Source organism: Cebidichthys violaceus, unplaced genomic scaffold, assembly GCF_023349555.1.
Source record: "Cebidichthys violaceus isolate CVI_PGR_0920_01 unplaced genomic scaffold, fCebVio1.0.p SCAF_7, whole genome shotgun sequence".
NCBI lineage: Eukaryota > Metazoa > Chordata > Actinopteri > Perciformes > Stichaeidae > Cebidichthys > Cebidichthys violaceus.
In genome coordinates this window covers 5,758,908-5,776,589 of record NW_027176927.1, presented here as the reverse complement: position 1 = coordinate 5,776,589, position 17,682 = coordinate 5,758,908, and the positions used below count along the sequence as shown (strand labels likewise).

The window sequence follows — 17,682 nt, the reverse complement described above, 5'->3', positions numbered from 1 at the left end:
TATTGATTTTTCCTCTTACCTTCCTGTGAAGCACATACAGCTGCAAGATGTGTGTTTGTGTGACCTTGTGTGTGTGTGTGTGTGTGTGTGTGTGTGTGTGTGTGTGTGTGTGTGTGTGTGTGTGTGTGTGTGTGTGTGTGTGTGTGAGAGAGAGAGTGTATTACAGAGAGTGGAGTCATATCCTGTCGGACAGTTTCTCCCACACTGCATCCCCCAAATTCAGGCAAGCCTTTTTTCGAAGTCTCTATGGAGTGCAAATTATATTTTTTATCTGGTGTATGGTTCATAAATATGTCGCACAGCAATGAACAGGAGGGCTCACAATGTATTTTTAAAGACATAATCCTCTGCCATTTATAACTTTTTTGCTATTGAAAATAGCGTTGTATTGCCTTTAAATACTGAGAATAAATACCATGATGTTGAAGAGAACTCAATGCCTTGCTTTGGAATCTCCATAAAACAATGAAGAATGTCTTATTTTTGTGGGCATTATCCAACTTGATGTCAGGATGCACCGCTTTCAAATAAATAAAACACTGTATTTAGTGTAATTTCCAGACCATTTATCACAGTAAGTGATATCATGTGGCTGCTGAATGAATAATTTGTCCCCATTGTTGTCTTGTCTGCTACATCATCACACAAATATGTTAAGCATTTGTGACAAGATCTCACAAACAATGACTCACTACCCGGCACCATTGTGTGAATACCTGGTGTTTGGTAATGCTTCTGTTTCTTTAACCCATGAGAGGAAGCTGGATAATACAGACTCTTAAATAGCATCCCTCCCCCACTCCTGTTGTTGATTCAAATTCAAGTTTGCTCCTTTTTAAAGTATATTTGTTACTTATTGTTGCATGGGGAAATGAATGGAGTTAAAGTTAATTATGCAACTGTCTCACAAAAATATGCTGTTGACTAAGTGGTGTGATACACAAGGTTAACTTCACTGACAGTATTCCATCATGATTTCAGTCACCTTTAAGTCAAACCCTTCAAAAGAATTTCAGTGTGAAATGAAATGTGTCTGTCTTTAAAATTAAGCATAACTGTGGCCCGAGAAATGTTTTTAGCATGTTGTATTTTTATATTTGTTTCTGCAATCTTGGGGGAGTTTATGTTCTACAGCTAAAAACGTACACATACTTTAGGCTGAGTGCAGTATTTTAAACTCACAAATGCACGTTTTACTCTTGTTTGAGTATCCTTTGCTAAAAACTACAGTGCTCAGCTGAAAATTAAATTTAAAAAATCATTGTGAAAAACAAAGTGACAGGACTTTGACTCATGATCTAAGTATTTCAATTTATTCTTCCAAAAAGACATACAATTAAAGTTGACATCATGGCAGTTACAATGTAATACTTTTTATGTGGATATTTATCCACATAATCCTCATTCACATTGACTTCCATTCATCTTGTTGCTTTATACATTTATAAACTATGGCTCAAAATTAGATTATATCATAACCTTGAATAAAGATTGTCTCTGTCTAGAAGCAGTCTTTTAGTCTCGTCCATCTTGAACAAAAGTCTGGTAAAGTCGACTGATACTTTGATCCAGCTCTCCCCAATAACTGTCGCGTCACTTCCTCACCCCATGCCCATCCCTTTGGAAAAAAAGAAAAGAAAACTCACACAGACCAACGACGGCGAGAAAAAGAGCGAGGGAAAAGTCGAGAGGAAGCGCAAGTCAGAAAGCCAGATGGAAAAAGTTGGATACTGAGGAGCGAGCCAACCAAAGACCAGAATATTCTCTTTCAGGTAAATTTGATATACTTTGAAAGTGTCGGTGACGCTCACTCAGGTCAATTGATTAGCGAACTTTACATTGATCCGAACGGTCATGCTGCTTTGTCAATAAGTGTAACCCTCGCGTGCTCTTTGTATAAGTAATACATTATATATTTAAGTAATACAATAAGTAACCAACTTTAACTATTATTGGAAAAGTCTTGAGGGTTGGGGTAGGCCTGTAAGCAAGCCCCCTCCCCTCCTAAATCTGATTCTCTCTCTCTCTCTCTCTCTCTCTCTCTCTCTCACACACACACACACACACACACACACACACACACACACACTTAAAATAATGATTTCTAAAATGTGTATTCTGGTTTGCAATGTATGATGTTTATCAATACATTGTCATTGATTTGGCTTACTTATTCTAAGGCATTATCAAATGTATGGAATAATTTTGGCTTCACCTTACTGTCATAATAACTTAAAATTTGGCCTTTTTTTCATGCTGAAATCTCAATTGAATAACCACCAAAAGTAGCGGAGATCAATGGCTTTGGTGCTATAGATCCAGTTTATTTTTTTGGAGAAAGTTACAGTCTTGTTTTTGTCCGCATATACACCCCTGAGGCCAGAGAAAAGTATGTGCTAACGTTGCATGAGTGTGTTTCAAGTACAAGTCTCAGCATGGCCTTCACAGCCGCACCAGTGCCAAAACGCTCATTGGTGTCCCACAATGTTGCACAACATGGTGAAGTGTTGACACTGCCCTGTCTTATCATTAAGCTGGACTGGGGCTCCAGTATTTTTCAGATTCCTGAACAATTTCTGTATGACACTGTGGTATGTCATTTCAGGGTTACGGCTATTCATCCCTACTATCATGTACATTTAAGAATTGTCTCCCTGTTTTTCCCTCTTTCTTCCCGTCTTCCTCAATCAGCCTACAGTCATGCCGCTGCACAAATCAACCCGGGCACCTCGCCTGGACCCCACGATGATCTCAGCCCCACTGGGTGACTTTCGCCACACCATGCACATTGGGAGGGGAGGCGATGCCTTTGGGGACACCTCCTTCCTGTCCACTCTGGGCCCGAGCTCTGCCAGCCCTGACTCTGGGAGTCCAGGGACGATGCCATCTGCCGACCCTCAGGTGGCAGTCAACCACAGCGATCTACATACAGACGCTCCAGGAAGCCCTCAGAACAATGAACTTCAGCACTCTGAGTCAGTGTCTTCATTTGACCTGGACCTGGATCTAGGCCCGTCTATGCTGGGAGATGTACTAGGGGTGATGGACAGTTTGGGGTTGGACACCAATGAGGAGGATGTGTTCAACCCCAAAAGTGGCACATCCTCGGTGGAAACGAATCAGGGAAAAGGGGCCGTGGAGATGTCTGTGAACATGCAGAACGAGCTGAATGGGAAGAACTTGGTTGGGTTGGATGGAAACCAGGTGGGAGACGGCAGGATACCAGACGGGAATGGGATCAAGCAAAAGGGGTTACGACCAAAAGTGCGATTCAGTGACAAACGAGAGGAGATAATTCGACAAGCGTCTGAAGAGGAAGAGGGTCAAGGGTTCGACTTCCAGGATGAGGATCAGTTGGCGTGTCGCAGTCCGACAACGGGCGAGAGCGTAGTAGGTGGAGGCGATACCGAGGTCACCAATCACAAAGTAGATTTGCCACCTAGTCCAGCCTCGTCACATAGCTCAGAGTATGAAGGAGTCACCCCATTGGACAGGAGGAGGGTCGACAGCTGCCAATCAGAGACTGATTCAGAGGAGGAGGAGGAGGAGGAAGAGGAGGAGGAGGAGGAAGGACGGGGCTATACATTTGAAGATGAGTTTGATGATGAAATTGGTCTATAGGGGGCAGGTACAGTTTTCCCTTGAAAACAGATCTTTGCTGTCAAGTAAATCAAGTAAACTGTATTTTCATAAACTCATAACTTGAGTATCATTTGAATGGGAGGCAGAATAACTGGATTTTAATAAAAATATTTAGTTTGACGATGTTGCTCAACTGGAAAAAGCATTTTATGTTTAATTAGTAAGGGTAACAGATTTGCAAGACTCATCTTGATCAGAAAAATGAATGCGTCAGTGAAAGGTTTGTAGCACTTTGATTTTTTTCATTGACTTGGTTACTTTGCTATGAAACATTAATGATGCTTGTATTGTTAATTTCTATTATTTCTGCCATCTTAAGTTCACACAACATTGAACTTTGTTATAGTGCCTTAAAGACAGCGTTTTTCTTACATTATTGTACTATATAAATGTCTTAATAATAATTTCTCATATTGCATGTTTTATTACAATCTGTCTTCTCTTGATGTTTAATGCATTTGACGAACTTATGGTTCCCAGAGAAAATAGTTATCCTGTGTATAATTAATTACTATGAATTTGTCACATTCCAAGTCAGACAGTGTGCATTTCTCTGGTTCACATCTGTTTAACACATCTGTTTTCATTGTGCAGTTGTTTTCAAGTAGCTAAAGCTTTTCTGTGGGCTGTGGGGCTGGACTAATACTACAACACTAAGACAATCATGGGATTTAAAGGTCAATTGTAAATCAGGACCAGCGGTGTATTTTGTACATGTTTGCTTGTATAATGCTTGTATTTTGAAAAAGTATTTTATTTCATAATGCTGTAAAAGGGAGATACCATTATGCTCTGTTGAAAATGCTGGTTCAAACATAATTGTTATCCTGTTGTTTAATAAGGATTACAGTGAAAACAATAAAACAATTATTCGGATTTTAAAATATTCATCAGCCTTTGCTATGACTTGTATTTTCTTTGGAAATGTGTCCTGAGCGAAAAAACAGAACTATATAAAGTGTTCAGAGTGAATCTGAAGATTATTTTACGTATAGCCACTTCCTGAAATAAAGTAGTTCTGTGCTTTCCTCCATTATAAATAAATAAATAAAAGTACCCAGATGAAAACAAATTCAAGAAAAAATAAACTAAAATCAGTTTCTAATATTTTATTTTAAGCACCCAATAGAAAATGCCTAAAATAGTTTGCACATCTGTGAAACATCCAAACTGAAAGGTTATAACACCATATGTTGGCCAATAAATGTCCAAAAGAATTATTACCTACAAAGCGTTATATACATTATTACAAGCACCTTAATGATGAAACATTAGAGATTACTGTTCATTACACATTAAATGTGTACTACTTATATAAATGCAAAAATGTCTTTCTCAAACACACACACACACACGCGTGCACACACTACACAGATATTGTCCTGAATACATTGAATCCTGACAGAGCCGTGGAGACCATCACACCAGGCATCTGTGGGTGCCAGTGGATCTCCTTGATCTCCGACTGACCCTGGTGCAGGAACAGAAGTTGTGGGGGTAAGTCCTTCACCCCCTCCACTCTGGCACCCACATCACATGACTCTACAGACAGATCCCACTGGCTGACGACGTCGTCCGCTCCCGAGGCGGCGAACACACTCGAATCCACAGGGCTCCACTCCACAGACGTGATGGGGGCGCTGTGCTGCTTGAAATTCGCCACAGGCTGCCCGGTCTACAGGTAAAGGTGGAATGAGAGGTCTGACAGCTATTCGTCCCGTATATGATGCACATTCAGGCTACACAAGTATTAATCCTAACACAATGGTGAGCCATCAGTGCCAGCAAAGCCTTCCCTGCTGGCCTAAACAGAATCACAAAATTATAGCTATTTTATAATTTAATAATTTTTCACAAATACACTTCATATTATTATTTTCCCATTAGCTTATTTTCTTATTGCACAGCTACTGTCTTCCTCAGTTGCTCTGCTTCCAGCCTGCAGCTTGTTTTAAGTAGAGCTCTTATCCAATCAGATTTCACCTCTATGTCTCTAGGTAAGAAGAGAGGCCCGAGGCCTGCTAGGTAGACTTTGCAGATTAAAGTATAAGAGGACGATATTGTTGATTGTTATAGTGTTCAACCAATCAGATCTTTAGTTTGACATGTTGGGCATATTCTTTGCATGCCAAAGCTACTGAGGTAGTCTACAAGTACGTCAGCAATAACGTGGGGCGTGATTGGTCAGTGGGCCAGCGTGACTGTTGTCAAACTAAAAGCTAGCTAGCAGAACTTAGTAGTAGTAGTAGTAGTAGTAGTAGTAGTAGTAGTAGTACTAGTAACAGCTCAAGTTGAAAGATATGTAAGAAGTTATGACATTGACATGCCATTTTTAGCATTTTGCTTGGTGTAGATTATTTTTACCTAGCTTTGTTTTTTTAACACTCAACGGCTGAAGGAGGAGGAGAAACTGGAGTGTTGCTGGATTGATTTGTTATGCTTTGTTGTCATATAAATATATGTGACTGGTTCTTGTGAGTTTGTTCTTGTCATTGTGTTAATTACGTCAATTTTGACAATATGCATCCCGTCATGTGCGGGGTTAGGGTTGGACATTTGATTCTCTGTTTGTGATGTTGTTTTCTTTTACAAAGCAAGAATTATGGTCTGGAGAAATGGGGATTGTGTGGCGATTGCTTTAGCCCTGTTTGAATCAGTAGGTAACAACAACAGCTGCCTTAACGCTGCGGGGAGAGTTTGTAGCTTGTGTGCTGCTGTTGGATTTCCTGCTAAGCTAGTTTAGCACGCCTCCCAGAACACACGTGCCTCATCAGGGTACCATGTTTCCACCGAAAACATATTTCCCACAATTAAGCTTCTGCATTTTCCGTATTATTCAAACGTATTGTTCGGTTCGTAAGCCTTGTACCGAACGGTTTAATACAAATATGTGTATTGTTACACCCCTAGAAACAAATAATAACCGTAGCTGTGGTGTCATAATGAGGTTATTAGGAGGTGGTTCAACTGTAGTAGGACAGCACAGAAGGCCCGCCATTGTCCTAACATGAAAACTGGTTTATAAATATTTGTATTCTCTGCCTTTTGTTTCAACACGACATTAACAGGGCGTATAGGAGTGCGTTTTAAAAATTGATTGCAGTATTAAGAGGATGGCGACTGCGGTAATGACAGACTATTGTGTAACAGGCACAAGATGGAACAAATGTTATTAGTTAGGTGCGGCCACACTGTGCAGGTGTTTGATTATCTGATGGTGTAACTCTTCAAGCACCGTTTGTCTGGTAGCACTAATGGTGGGTTACTTTGTTGTGATGACACTTTTCAATCAGTAAGCAGTAAGATCTTCAATCTGTGTCATCCTTAAACAAGTCATAACTCATAGCTGTGCAATCGTCAACTGAATTATCTTGCAAGAGGTAAATGGTTACTAATATTTTTTTTAAAGTATGTTTTTTTTTACCTTAAACTGTCGAAGGTCCCATACTTTCAGAAGCCCATCGTCCCCTCCTGACAGGATGAATGGTTCACTCCTGTTCCAGCTGATCACATTGATGTCTGATGAGTGAGCTTCGTTGGCTGAAAGCATTGAATTGGGCGGGGCACGGATATCCCAGATACGAATAGACTGATCCACTGAACAAGATGCAAAAACCTGTGGAAAACAAGACAGTACAGATTCTGTATGTATACAAAACAAGACTTAGTCTTTCCAAACAAGGAACTCTGTTGTATTTCTTGCAAAACAGTTGAGATTTCCATGTTCATAATTTGTGTTTTCAACGCTCTTTACAAACCTTGCTACATTGATAAATTAGAGCCAACACCAGTTAGGTTGCACAAAGTCCCAGTGTACACACATAGAAGCATAAAGGTAACCTCCATGTGAGGCTGCAGGATTCACATCCACATACCACAAACTAGTTTGGTGACTAGTAAAATTGCACATTTTAGTCTGTGTTTCTTAGTTGTAAAACTGTGATGGCACGTAGCTCCAGTGTTAACAGGTGGTGTTTTGAAAGTCAACATGGCTTCATTCATTCCAATCATTCATTTGTCTCACCACACCCTGTTCTTCCATCCCAACACCTGTAAAGCACCATTATACAACAACATGATTGAACAGTGTGGAGAAATTCATCCTCTACATTTGAATCATCCTAAATATTTAGGGTCAGAGGGGGCTACTCCAGCTCTGAGGTCAGCACTGTGGTCGGGGGGACAAAGAGGATACCAATGTATGTCAAATCCTGATATGAATGTCTAATACTTTGCATGCACGTATATTTGCTTCAGGAGGAAACCCACACAAACAGATAGATCCAAGTCAGCCCATTAAAGCTTCATCTGTGGTACCTCAGTCTAACCCACTACGTCAGTATTTTCCTACAAACATACTGTAGCTTCAGTAGGCGACCACTGCAGATCCTCGATGGACTTGGTGTGGGAGCTAAAAGGCCGTTGGTCAATCTGCCATGAAGTCCCTCCCTCTCGTGGCTCCCACACATGGATGTTCTTTTTGCAGTCTCCACTGACAAGACGACCTGATAATGAAGTACAAATAGAATACTTCAGCTTTTGGTTGACAGACACACACATCTATGCTCCAACACTTCACCTCATCCAATCAGAACTGTCTGTAAAATATGACTTATATACATAAAAGTCCAGAGTAAAGCAAAAAATAAAAAATAAATGTGTTCTGAGTGATGTCACACCACAAATGTGAATGATTAAAAAAAATAGGCAAGTGTATAAAATTAGGTTTCAAAATCTAAGCATGGAAGCAAGACGTTTGTATCTTTTTTATCTCTAAATTCCTCTTACAGGTCAAGGAGACACTTACCAGGTACTGTAGGTGACCAATCAACAGCAAAGCCTTCAGCCATGTGTCCTGAGAAGCTGAAGAGAGCTGTGGCTTCCTTCTGCTGTTTGATGAAAGTTGCCATAGCAGCAGAACTGTGCACGGCTTCCAGCTGAGGTTGGAGGTCAAATATTTCTACCTGTCCCTTCTCTGACCAGACGGCAGCCAATGACTGCTCCCCACGTCGGGTCACCTGGAAATAGAGAAGCAAAATCAGTCATCGGGAATGTTAAACAAGTTTCTGATACAGGAGTTCATGTACAAGTATTGCCTAGAAACTGACACAACATACTCTGACTCTGTTGATCCCTCCATAGTGAGCCATCATGGCTAGCTCCATCTGTGGCTTCTTATCCTCATCCTCATCATCTTCGTCACTTTCTTCATCACTGCTTTCTTCCCCCTCTTTGTCTTTCTCTGTTCCGTGAAGGTTATGCATGCGTATGACGAGAAGTCTGCAAGAAAGTGAAGGGATGCATTTTAAGAGGATGTAGATGACACATAGCCTGACACACTATATTATTTCAGAGTAAGCAGAAGATAGCAAACTACTGAAGAGATAAGTATGTTTTCTGTATTCAAGCGCTGAGTTTCAGTACGAGACAAAATAATCTTCAGTTCTTGAGGTTTTCCATTAACTGACGCTTTGAAAAGGAAAAGTCACAACTCTATCAATGCTGAGTGGATGATGTCAAAACAAAACTGAAAGTGTGCAACACAAATACAATAAAACTTTGTACTGTGAACTATGCCCTGGTGCATACACTTTCAAAACTATCTGCTGTTGCTACTTCTGCAACAACAAAAGCTTTCACACAATAAAATGCGCTGCTATTGACAACTGTTTTAACACATCTGTACTGCATGTCATTTTTATATTTCCACCTTTTTATCAGTTATTTGTATTGTAAAGACCCCAAAATGATACGGACTATGAATAGTGAAGAGTGCTAATGCAATCTGCCTATATGTTTGTTAAACATGTGGGCTTTCCTGTTATTCTGGCTCTAAAGAAACAGTAACTAAGAGGCTCATTACAATGTTAAAGATTTCATATTTATGTGTTCTTAGATAGAAAGATGTAGGGGTTGGTAGTCTGTTTTACCCCAAAGAGTGAAAGACCAATTCACAACCAATCAATTAATAACTAAAACAGTAATTAAACACCATGCCTCTAATTATCAAAAGCCATTTAGAAACTAGTCACTTTTACAAGTTTGTATGCAGGACTACTAGGACACTACAGAATAACGTCAAATATTTGTATGTAGTTTGATCACACTGGAAACGTGGCAAAATAAAGTATACTTAAACTGAAAAAAAAAGGACTGCCAAAATCCAAAGGTCATCAGTGTAAATAAACACAAATTGTACATGTCTGGCGTCATATTGTCAGTGCACTGTACCCGTCTTTGTGAACACTGTCATTATTATGGGAATTATTCCCATCTATTTATATGCAATATTGTATGCAACCCCACCTGGACTGATACCTACCTTTATTATTAAATATTGTTATGATCTATACTGGTAAACTTATTTTGGCATTGTATACATTTTAGGATTTGCACCTTATTGTTATCTTAACACTATTTATATTTGCATAAGATGTATCTTATTGCATCTCTATCATCCACCTCATATGACATTAAAGTTAAGACAGAATTCAAAAAAGTTTTCTTTAATCTCCAATAAAATTAAAGACATTTATATTAAAATGTTGATATAGCAAATATCCATGCTATGAATTTATACACAATTTCACACTCAATGTTTTTCCTTTTTCTGTTCCTTCTGCATAAACCTTTCTGATCTTGGAGTCTTAGTCCCCGTTACAAAAAGTATGATCTTATCTTTGAATGTAGAGTCTAACAACAATCAAAGTAATATTCGGATAACATTGCTGCTTCTCTTTGGCACATTCACAAAATTCCCTCAGTTTCTTCCAGATATTGTTTTGTGTTTAGTTCAGTTCATTTATTTTGCACAATTTAAATTAAAAAATATAAAAATAAACAAACATAACAGAGATAAATAAATATCACAGTGCAAGAAGAGGCAAAAATCCAACTGGGCTTATTTGAAACCTCCACCTATATCATATTACAATATTACAGAGAACATAAAATGAATATGCATAAGATATGACTACGTAAAACAAAAACGATTCTGGCTGTAGAGTCTCTCAAAACACAAAAGACATCACAGAATCATTGTTGACAACAATGTCAAATTATATAACATTTGATGTTTATAATTGTTTTATTAGAAAGTTAGTTAATTATATTATTTTATCTTTATATATGTGCCTTATATATTTGCTTAAGTGTGTTTTTCTGATACCATTAACAACATCAATTATAGTTTCTGAACCTTGTTGCCTCGATACTATTATTGATGATACCTTCACTCGCATCATAACCTCAAAAGCCATTGTGCTTTGGTCGAAGTTTGACTAATAATAAATAACAACGATAACGTTGAACACGCGGCATTTTAATTAAGTTCGTCCGGCCGGAGCGTTGTACCTGTTGCTCAGAGCTGTGTCCGCCTGTGTGCCCGCACAGAGCAGCATGGACAGAGGGAACTGCTCCCTGCTTTCTCCATCTCCATCTCTCAGGACGTCGAAGCTAAGACACGGAGCACCTGAACACAAACAGCAGTGAATACATGCAGCTCCTGCATGGTGACAACACTAACCAGGAGACATCAGTGTGGCTAACGTGTTGCTAATTAATTTTGGTGTGCTAAGACTTGCCTGTTTGACACTCGTGGTACATGCGGTACGCGGACCGGTCCATCTCCAGCTCCTCTCCTGGCCGAAGCGGCTCGATCCCGGGCACGTAGACTTTTCTCTCTTCTCCTCCGTCCGCTCCTTGCTCCTCCATCTCTACTCCTTCATCCTCATCGCTGCCAGCCTCGTCCAGTTCCTCCATTTCGCCTCCTTCCTCGGCAAACGTGTCTTCGTCGGGCGCAGACATCTTGGCAGAGGCAGAGCGCGCTTATTTCCGGTCACGTGGTATAAACACGCTGCACTGTCAGCCCTCCCCAGCTGCCTCACTCTCCCCACCCTCACTCTCCCTGTCTCTTCCCCCCGGTTTACGGGAATTCAGCTGGCCCCTTTGGCGCTGGGCTCCACGCTGCCAGGAAAAATCAGACTTGCAAATATTTGTAATGGAAATTGCCCAAACTACTATGATTCTTCAACATAAATTCGGCCTGATATCGTGGGAGTTAAGTGGAAGTCCAGTGTTGTCTTCCCCACTCTTTAAACATTTGTTTAAACAATCGGATCATTTCCACGTTTTGGGGTCATGTGCATGTACTGACCCAGGACAGGATCTCCCACGTGTCCTGAGTGAGTCAGATTACTGCATTTATTTCAAGAAGGCTAATGCAACATGTATGCGACCTGCAGCTGCACAGCCTGTACTGACACTGGGGTCAGTAGCCCCTTGTATTACAGATAGGAAGCAATTCATCATTCTAGATATGTAAAGTGTAGAAAATAAGAGTGTATAAAATTATTTCCCCAATGAGGGATTAATAAAGTACTTTTTCTTAAGTAGCCTACTTGCCAGTAACTGATAGGCCTATTTAGAAATGAGCTGTGTACAGTCCAGAAGGATAGCATTTTAGCCTTTGGCTTTATTTTTGTGTTCCTTATTTGTATAACATGTTGTCTTCTAGCACTATGATGATCTCACTCTTTGTAATCTCCATTCATGCTGTATTTGTCCAATTCTTTCAAATTTTGACTTAAATTCAATGGAAAAAAAGTCAACGAAAACTTGGGGTAAAAGCCAAAAGTCTGTTTTCCCCTTGGCCAATGTTACATACCTCTGTATTTGAAGGATTATGAAACAATGAGTATCCTGTGACGACAGTGCACATTACATGCGTGGGTGTGTACAAGCAGGGGCAAGTGCGAGCACCAAATGGTGGACTTTTTATTTCTCGTGTAAATCCTGACAAGAGTCAGAAAACCTCTGGAGTCCTGTTGGATCCATAGCACATTCCTCCCTCACCTGCAACTCGTCTCCCAGTTCTTTTATCAGAGTTACAAAATAGTTGTAAAGCATTTGAACACTGGGAATGAATCTTTTAAAGAGAAGGCAGTAACGGTTGAGCTCCCATGAATGTGGACTCTTAACACAAACTCTGTCATGTTGCAGGAATGCAAAGTCATAAACAAAATCTGATCTCTTCAAGCAGAAGAGGGGAAAGTCCTGTTTATAATGACATACAGATCTTTTACTTAAGCAAAAATATCAACACCACAATGTAAATATATGTTGTTACTAGTAAAAAAAATCGGTATTTAAAATTGAACTGAAGTAAAAGTATTCGAGTAGTTTTTGTAAAATATATTAAAAAGTATATAATGCAGAAAAGTGTTCTCTGTGATTGTTACACTGTTGTACTTATGTTATTGTGGATGCAGTTTACTGCTGTAGTTAGTGGAGCTTGTTTTAACGACTTCACAAAATGTTAGGTGGTTTTCTTTATAACAATGCATCATGTCTGTAAACCACTAACTCCAATTGTCAAATTATTGTAGCGGTGTAAAATCTACAATATTTCCCTCTGAAATGTAACAGAGTAGAAGTGTAAAGTTGCATAAAATGGACTTACAGAATTGCGCAGTATTTGATTAAATGTACTTGGCTACTTTCCATTGCTAATGACAAACTGCAAAGACTACAATAAATATAACTTACAATCCTTGGGATATTAAATCAAAAACTAACAATGTATTTATATATCTAAATGTCTTTAATTTACAATTATATACAAAAGTAGGCGCCCATAGACTGCAATATCTTACATTTACATAACATTCATTGTAAACAGTGATGAATTCCACATCAATAGACGATGGCTTATGTGCATTGGCTTGCTCAGCATTTATCTCTGGTTAGCATGAAGAGCATAGCTAGCTGGAGCTTGTGGCTTGCTCTAGAGGGGATGGATATACGTTTACATCGGTGATATCAGTTGTTACAGAGCGCTGTTGCACAACTATGTGAGCTAACTTTGGACATTAAATGCAACCGGTGCATGTCACTTCATATTAACAAAGCTTGCTGCATTAAAACGCAAAGTATAAGAAAACAAACATTCAGTGCCAGGAAATGTCTTGCATTTTGTGTGCATCACTAAAAAAAAGATCCTTTTCAGTAACTATGGCAACAACCACCAGTAAAGTCTGAATAGCAAAGGGCTCCAGACAGAAGCGGAGTATGAAAGGGACGGAGGACCACCATTATACAGCGGCAGGGTATTGTCCATCATCTTGTCCGGCTGCTCTTCCTCCTCACTGCTGATGGCTCGGGTCGTCAAGAGTCTGGCCCTCGAGGGGCCATAGTCCTTCCTCTCGACAGCAGGGGGGAAAGTGGGCAGGATGCAGGTTTTAATCAAAGGCAAGCATCCAACGTCGAGCCATCGAGCGAGAAGTTCTGATGTTAGCCTGAGCAGTTCTTCAGGAGACGACGATAATGTGGAGAATTGGGTCAGGTCTGTCTCCTCCTGGAACCTCTGAGACAAGGAAAAATGAAGAAGAATTAATGAATTGTTATTAATGTACTTTTACATGAATTCATGTTTGAAATAAAAATGTAAATACATATCGGAGGACCAGAGATATTTCTGCCTTTTTCTTTTCTTTTTTTTTTTGCATTTAAGTGATTTTTAAACTTCAATTTTCTTTAACAGAGTACAGCAAGCCATATGATAAGACATTATTCGACATTATTTGAAAATAAACCCTACCTCTGTATTTATGTTCTTTTTTATAATTTTATCCAGTGTCTGCTTCAGATCGAGGATTAAGGAGTGATTTAGGTGCTCGTCCCAGAGGTTTCCGAGAAGCACATGCCAGGACTCGAGGAGGACTACTGCAGCAGGGAACACACAACACTGCAGGGTAGAGCAACACACAACCCCAAAGTTAGTGTGCAAAACACATGTGACAAATCACCACAATAACCACATCAATTGTTCAATTACAAGCTGGCTTGAGGGTACAACATGGTACAATAATCTTTTTGCTAAACTGTGCATTTACAAGCCCTTTTCTAATAGCTGAAGATGAGGTTAAAGCTAATGATTATCCTGTTAAAGAAACCAAAAGACTGATTTTGTAAAAGACTGTAAGATCTACGACATGTTTATTGCACATCAAACCCTACTTCCCCTTTTTATCTGATAAGCAACTCACCGGATCACTGTTACAGAGCATGTTTTTTGTGTAGCGGTGCACTACATTGTAATCTCTTGGAAATACCGTCCGCTGGAAGAGAAAACGAAAACAGAGAAAAAGATGTAAATATACCCAACTATAGTAATGACTGAATTTGACATGAACGATGTATGAATGTAGAAAACAACCTAACTAACGACTGAGGTGAAGCTGCACACTGTGTGATTCCTTTGACTTTGTTGAGCTACGCATATCAGTCGTAAACACTGTCATCTATTAACTTTACTGGTTATCAGATAACAAGGCAGAGCTGATTATTCTCATTAATTTGCGTGAGATCTTCACCTTTGTCCCCCAATTTATACCAGCTGACTGAAGACAAACAGTACAAGTGATAAGATAAGTGTATCCTTTAAATTAAAAATAATTAATTAAATACATATTTATACAAGGAGGAAACTTCAGAAACACCAAAGGGACTACATGAAATCATTAACAAAGTCCAAAGTTTTTAACTTACAAATCCAGTCGGATTAGAGTCGATAGTCGTTTTTATGTTTTTCACACCTTCCAAGTCAAAGTCGCATCCACCACATCGGACAGTCAAGAGTGATAGCAACAGCAAAACTGTTAAATGCGTGAGTAAGAAGAAAAGAGACACATTCAGATAATTGATGGAAACTTTCTGTGGTTTTGTTGCTTGTTCAAACTGCATACCTACTCGAAAACATGACATCATATCCTGCCTCAATTAGCTAGTTGTGCAGAAAACAACGCAAAACATTGCTTGTTGTTGCCACAGTTCTAATTTAATAAAGACACAATACAAAGTGACACAACAAATTAGTTTTGATTCACTGATTAAAAATGACTGTGTAATAACCCAGTTCAGGTGTTCCACTATTTCCCTCCAGACTTTAAAAAGAAAGTTTGCAAAAAGCAGTAATTCTTGCTCCTCACCTGGCAGTGACATCCTTTTATCTTTCTAAGAATGGACACGTCTCCATTTCTCTTTTTGACCGCAATCCCTCTGCAGACGGGTTTCTGTGTCAGTCTGTATAAGGCAAAGTTTCCTCCTCTGCGGTTTCCTGAGGTCTTTGACTGCTGCGTCTTCTCCTTCACCGTTTGATATTCAGTCTTCTTGTTGACATCCCTATTACATTCCTTCCTTTTGACTCCTTTTGGTACTTTCCAATAAATGTCTCATTTATCCTCTCACGCCATCCTGCTCTCTCTCACTTTGGATTTTCCCACTTAAGCCTGAGTGGCTGCAACCCTTTCCTATGAAAGCTTTTGTTGGTTTTTATACTATATTTCCCTTTCTCCCTCTCACTACTGACCTAGAATCTCCCTGAGCAGCCTAATATGAATCACTCCCCTCTTCCTGGAAACTGGTTAATGGATAAAGCGGGAGAGTCCCTGGTCTCCTCTGCTCTGTCTCTCCCTCTGGCCAGTCTGTGTGTCCTCACTGCGCTCAAAGTGAAAGTGCTCTGCTGGATTGCTAGTCTGCTCCCTTTAAGTCTTGCCCCTCCCACCGCCACACGTTTTACTTCACTATTGACTGACCCGGCCCCCTCCCCCCCTGCTCCCCACATTCCCTGACACCCAGCCACTTACCCCCATCCTCCCCCCTCCAAACCAGGCCCAAGGAGGCTTAGTCATGCAGTTGGAGCGTATGTTTTTCATTTGGACTCTCCCCCACACCTCTGTGCCTGTGGATCCTGTCTTTATCCCTCCAGAGCCAGTGCGCAATATCGTCCTATTTAATCACTTTTTTATTTTTTATTTATATGAATCAAGAATCACATTCCTTAAAAAAAAAGAGGATTGCAACACCACATCACTTGAACTTGCAAGTCATTCCTTATATTCCTTATCTGAAGTCATTTCTGTTAAATTGGGTTTCACAGAGGCGGCTGGTGTGATTGTGACGTCTAATGTTGTGCACAGCTTTCATCATCCTGTCTGTAAAGTGTTGTTCTGTCCCCTCAGGTTGTGTGAAGAGCCAAGTCATTACGATTTCCTGTTAGATGTCACGAGAGGTGTTTATTTCTAATGAAAGGAAGTAAAAACTTTCTTCATGTCTTAGAGGAATTGTTCTTCTGTGTCCTTTTTTTGAACACAAGCCAAATGAAACAGGACAGCGTCCCAAAGTCCAATCTCTGTTGAGCGGGAAAAGGAAACTAGAGAGTATCAGCCTCAGCACAAGCAAGTCCTTAACACTCCCAGAGGCATCATCATCTCACAACCTCCTCACATATACTATGCCTTTTAATGCCAGGTATAAATATCCCGTCACTGTGCCGCCTTCCTGTTTCATACATCGCTTGCATATTGAGGGAAGTAAATATGTAACTAATTTGTGGCACTGCAGGAAATTAAGTTTGTGCTTCTTTTATAGAAACTTGCTAAATCAAATCCAGATTTGACTTAGTCAGAGAAAAGCATAAGCAAAAAAAAACAACTATTAGGACACAAAAGCACACGAACAATGTTGAGACATAGATTCATTTCAGGAAGAAAGCTTGAGTCAATCCTCATTCTAACCTTTTAGTTTGGACGACAACATGTGTTTGAATATGTCTTTTTGTTACACAATAAGTACATAGGTATGGGTAAAGAAGAAAAAAAAACAGCCCCCCCTACTTTAAACAAAGCCGTATGTTGCTGAATTTTATTGACTGAAGTCTGCAAGCTTCAGCAAAGCAACAGGCTCAAATAACTGCAGTATGAAAATAAAAAAAACTCAGCTTTTTAGTGGCTCAGAGAGCGACTAGCTCATTAAGAAGCTAAAGTCCTGCTGATGTGGTCGGCCGTACTGGAGCGAGGCTGAGTTATGCAACCGCTTTGCACATTTCAGGACACCAGAAAACCTTATAAGTGTTGTCTTACACCACTTCGAGGCTGGTTGGCTGACAGCCACTGAAACAAGTGAGTGGGGGCCGGCAATGAAATGCCGCTCACCTCGTTCAACTCACTCCCTCTTTATTCTTTCAGCTCACCACAAGATGGA

At 39.9% G+C, this 17,682-nt stretch overlaps 3 protein-coding genes across 3 annotated transcripts; 1 reads left to right on the top strand and 2 right to left on the bottom strand.

The window, feature by feature from the left end:
• The first annotated feature begins 1,629 nt into the window (after window positions 1–1,629).
• On the top strand, window positions 1,630–4,530 carry cdc42ep5 (CDC42 effector protein (Rho GTPase binding) 5). The gene is made up of 2 exons (XM_068735666.1): window positions 1,630–1,772; window positions 2,692–4,530. Exon 2 carries the CDS (start codon window positions 2,701–2,703, stop codon window positions 3,619–3,621), a length of 921 nt encoding a protein of 306 aa, XP_068591767.1. The 5' UTR covers window positions 1,630–1,772; window positions 2,692–2,700; the 3' UTR covers window positions 3,622–4,530.
• A 206-nt stretch (window positions 4,531–4,736) lies between these two features.
• Window positions 4,737–11,463, bottom strand: grwd1 (glutamate-rich WD repeat containing 1). Its single transcript, XM_068735665.1, has 7 exons — window positions 11,226–11,463; window positions 10,996–11,113; window positions 8,760–8,922; window positions 8,450–8,660; window positions 8,002–8,147; window positions 7,067–7,258; window positions 4,737–5,317 (listed from the first exon to the last, which is right to left on the bottom strand). The coding sequence occupies exons 1-7, from the start codon at window positions 11,446–11,448 to the stop codon at window positions 5,009–5,011; spliced, it is 1,362 nt and encodes a 453-aa protein (XP_068591766.1). The 5' UTR covers window positions 11,449–11,463; the 3' UTR covers window positions 4,737–5,008.
• Window positions 11,464–12,403: 940 nt separating this feature from the next.
• Window positions 12,404–16,162, bottom strand: zgc:174888 (uncharacterized protein LOC558116 homolog). The gene is made up of 5 exons (XM_068736142.1): window positions 15,630–16,162; window positions 15,190–15,296; window positions 14,688–14,759; window positions 14,240–14,386; window positions 12,404–14,005 (listed from the first exon to the last, which is right to left on the bottom strand). The coding sequence occupies exons 1-5, from the start codon at window positions 15,640–15,642 to the stop codon at window positions 13,652–13,654; spliced, it is 693 nt and encodes a 230-aa protein (XP_068592243.1). The 5' UTR covers window positions 15,643–16,162; the 3' UTR covers window positions 12,404–13,651.
• Window positions 16,163–17,682: the final 1,520 nt, after the last annotated feature.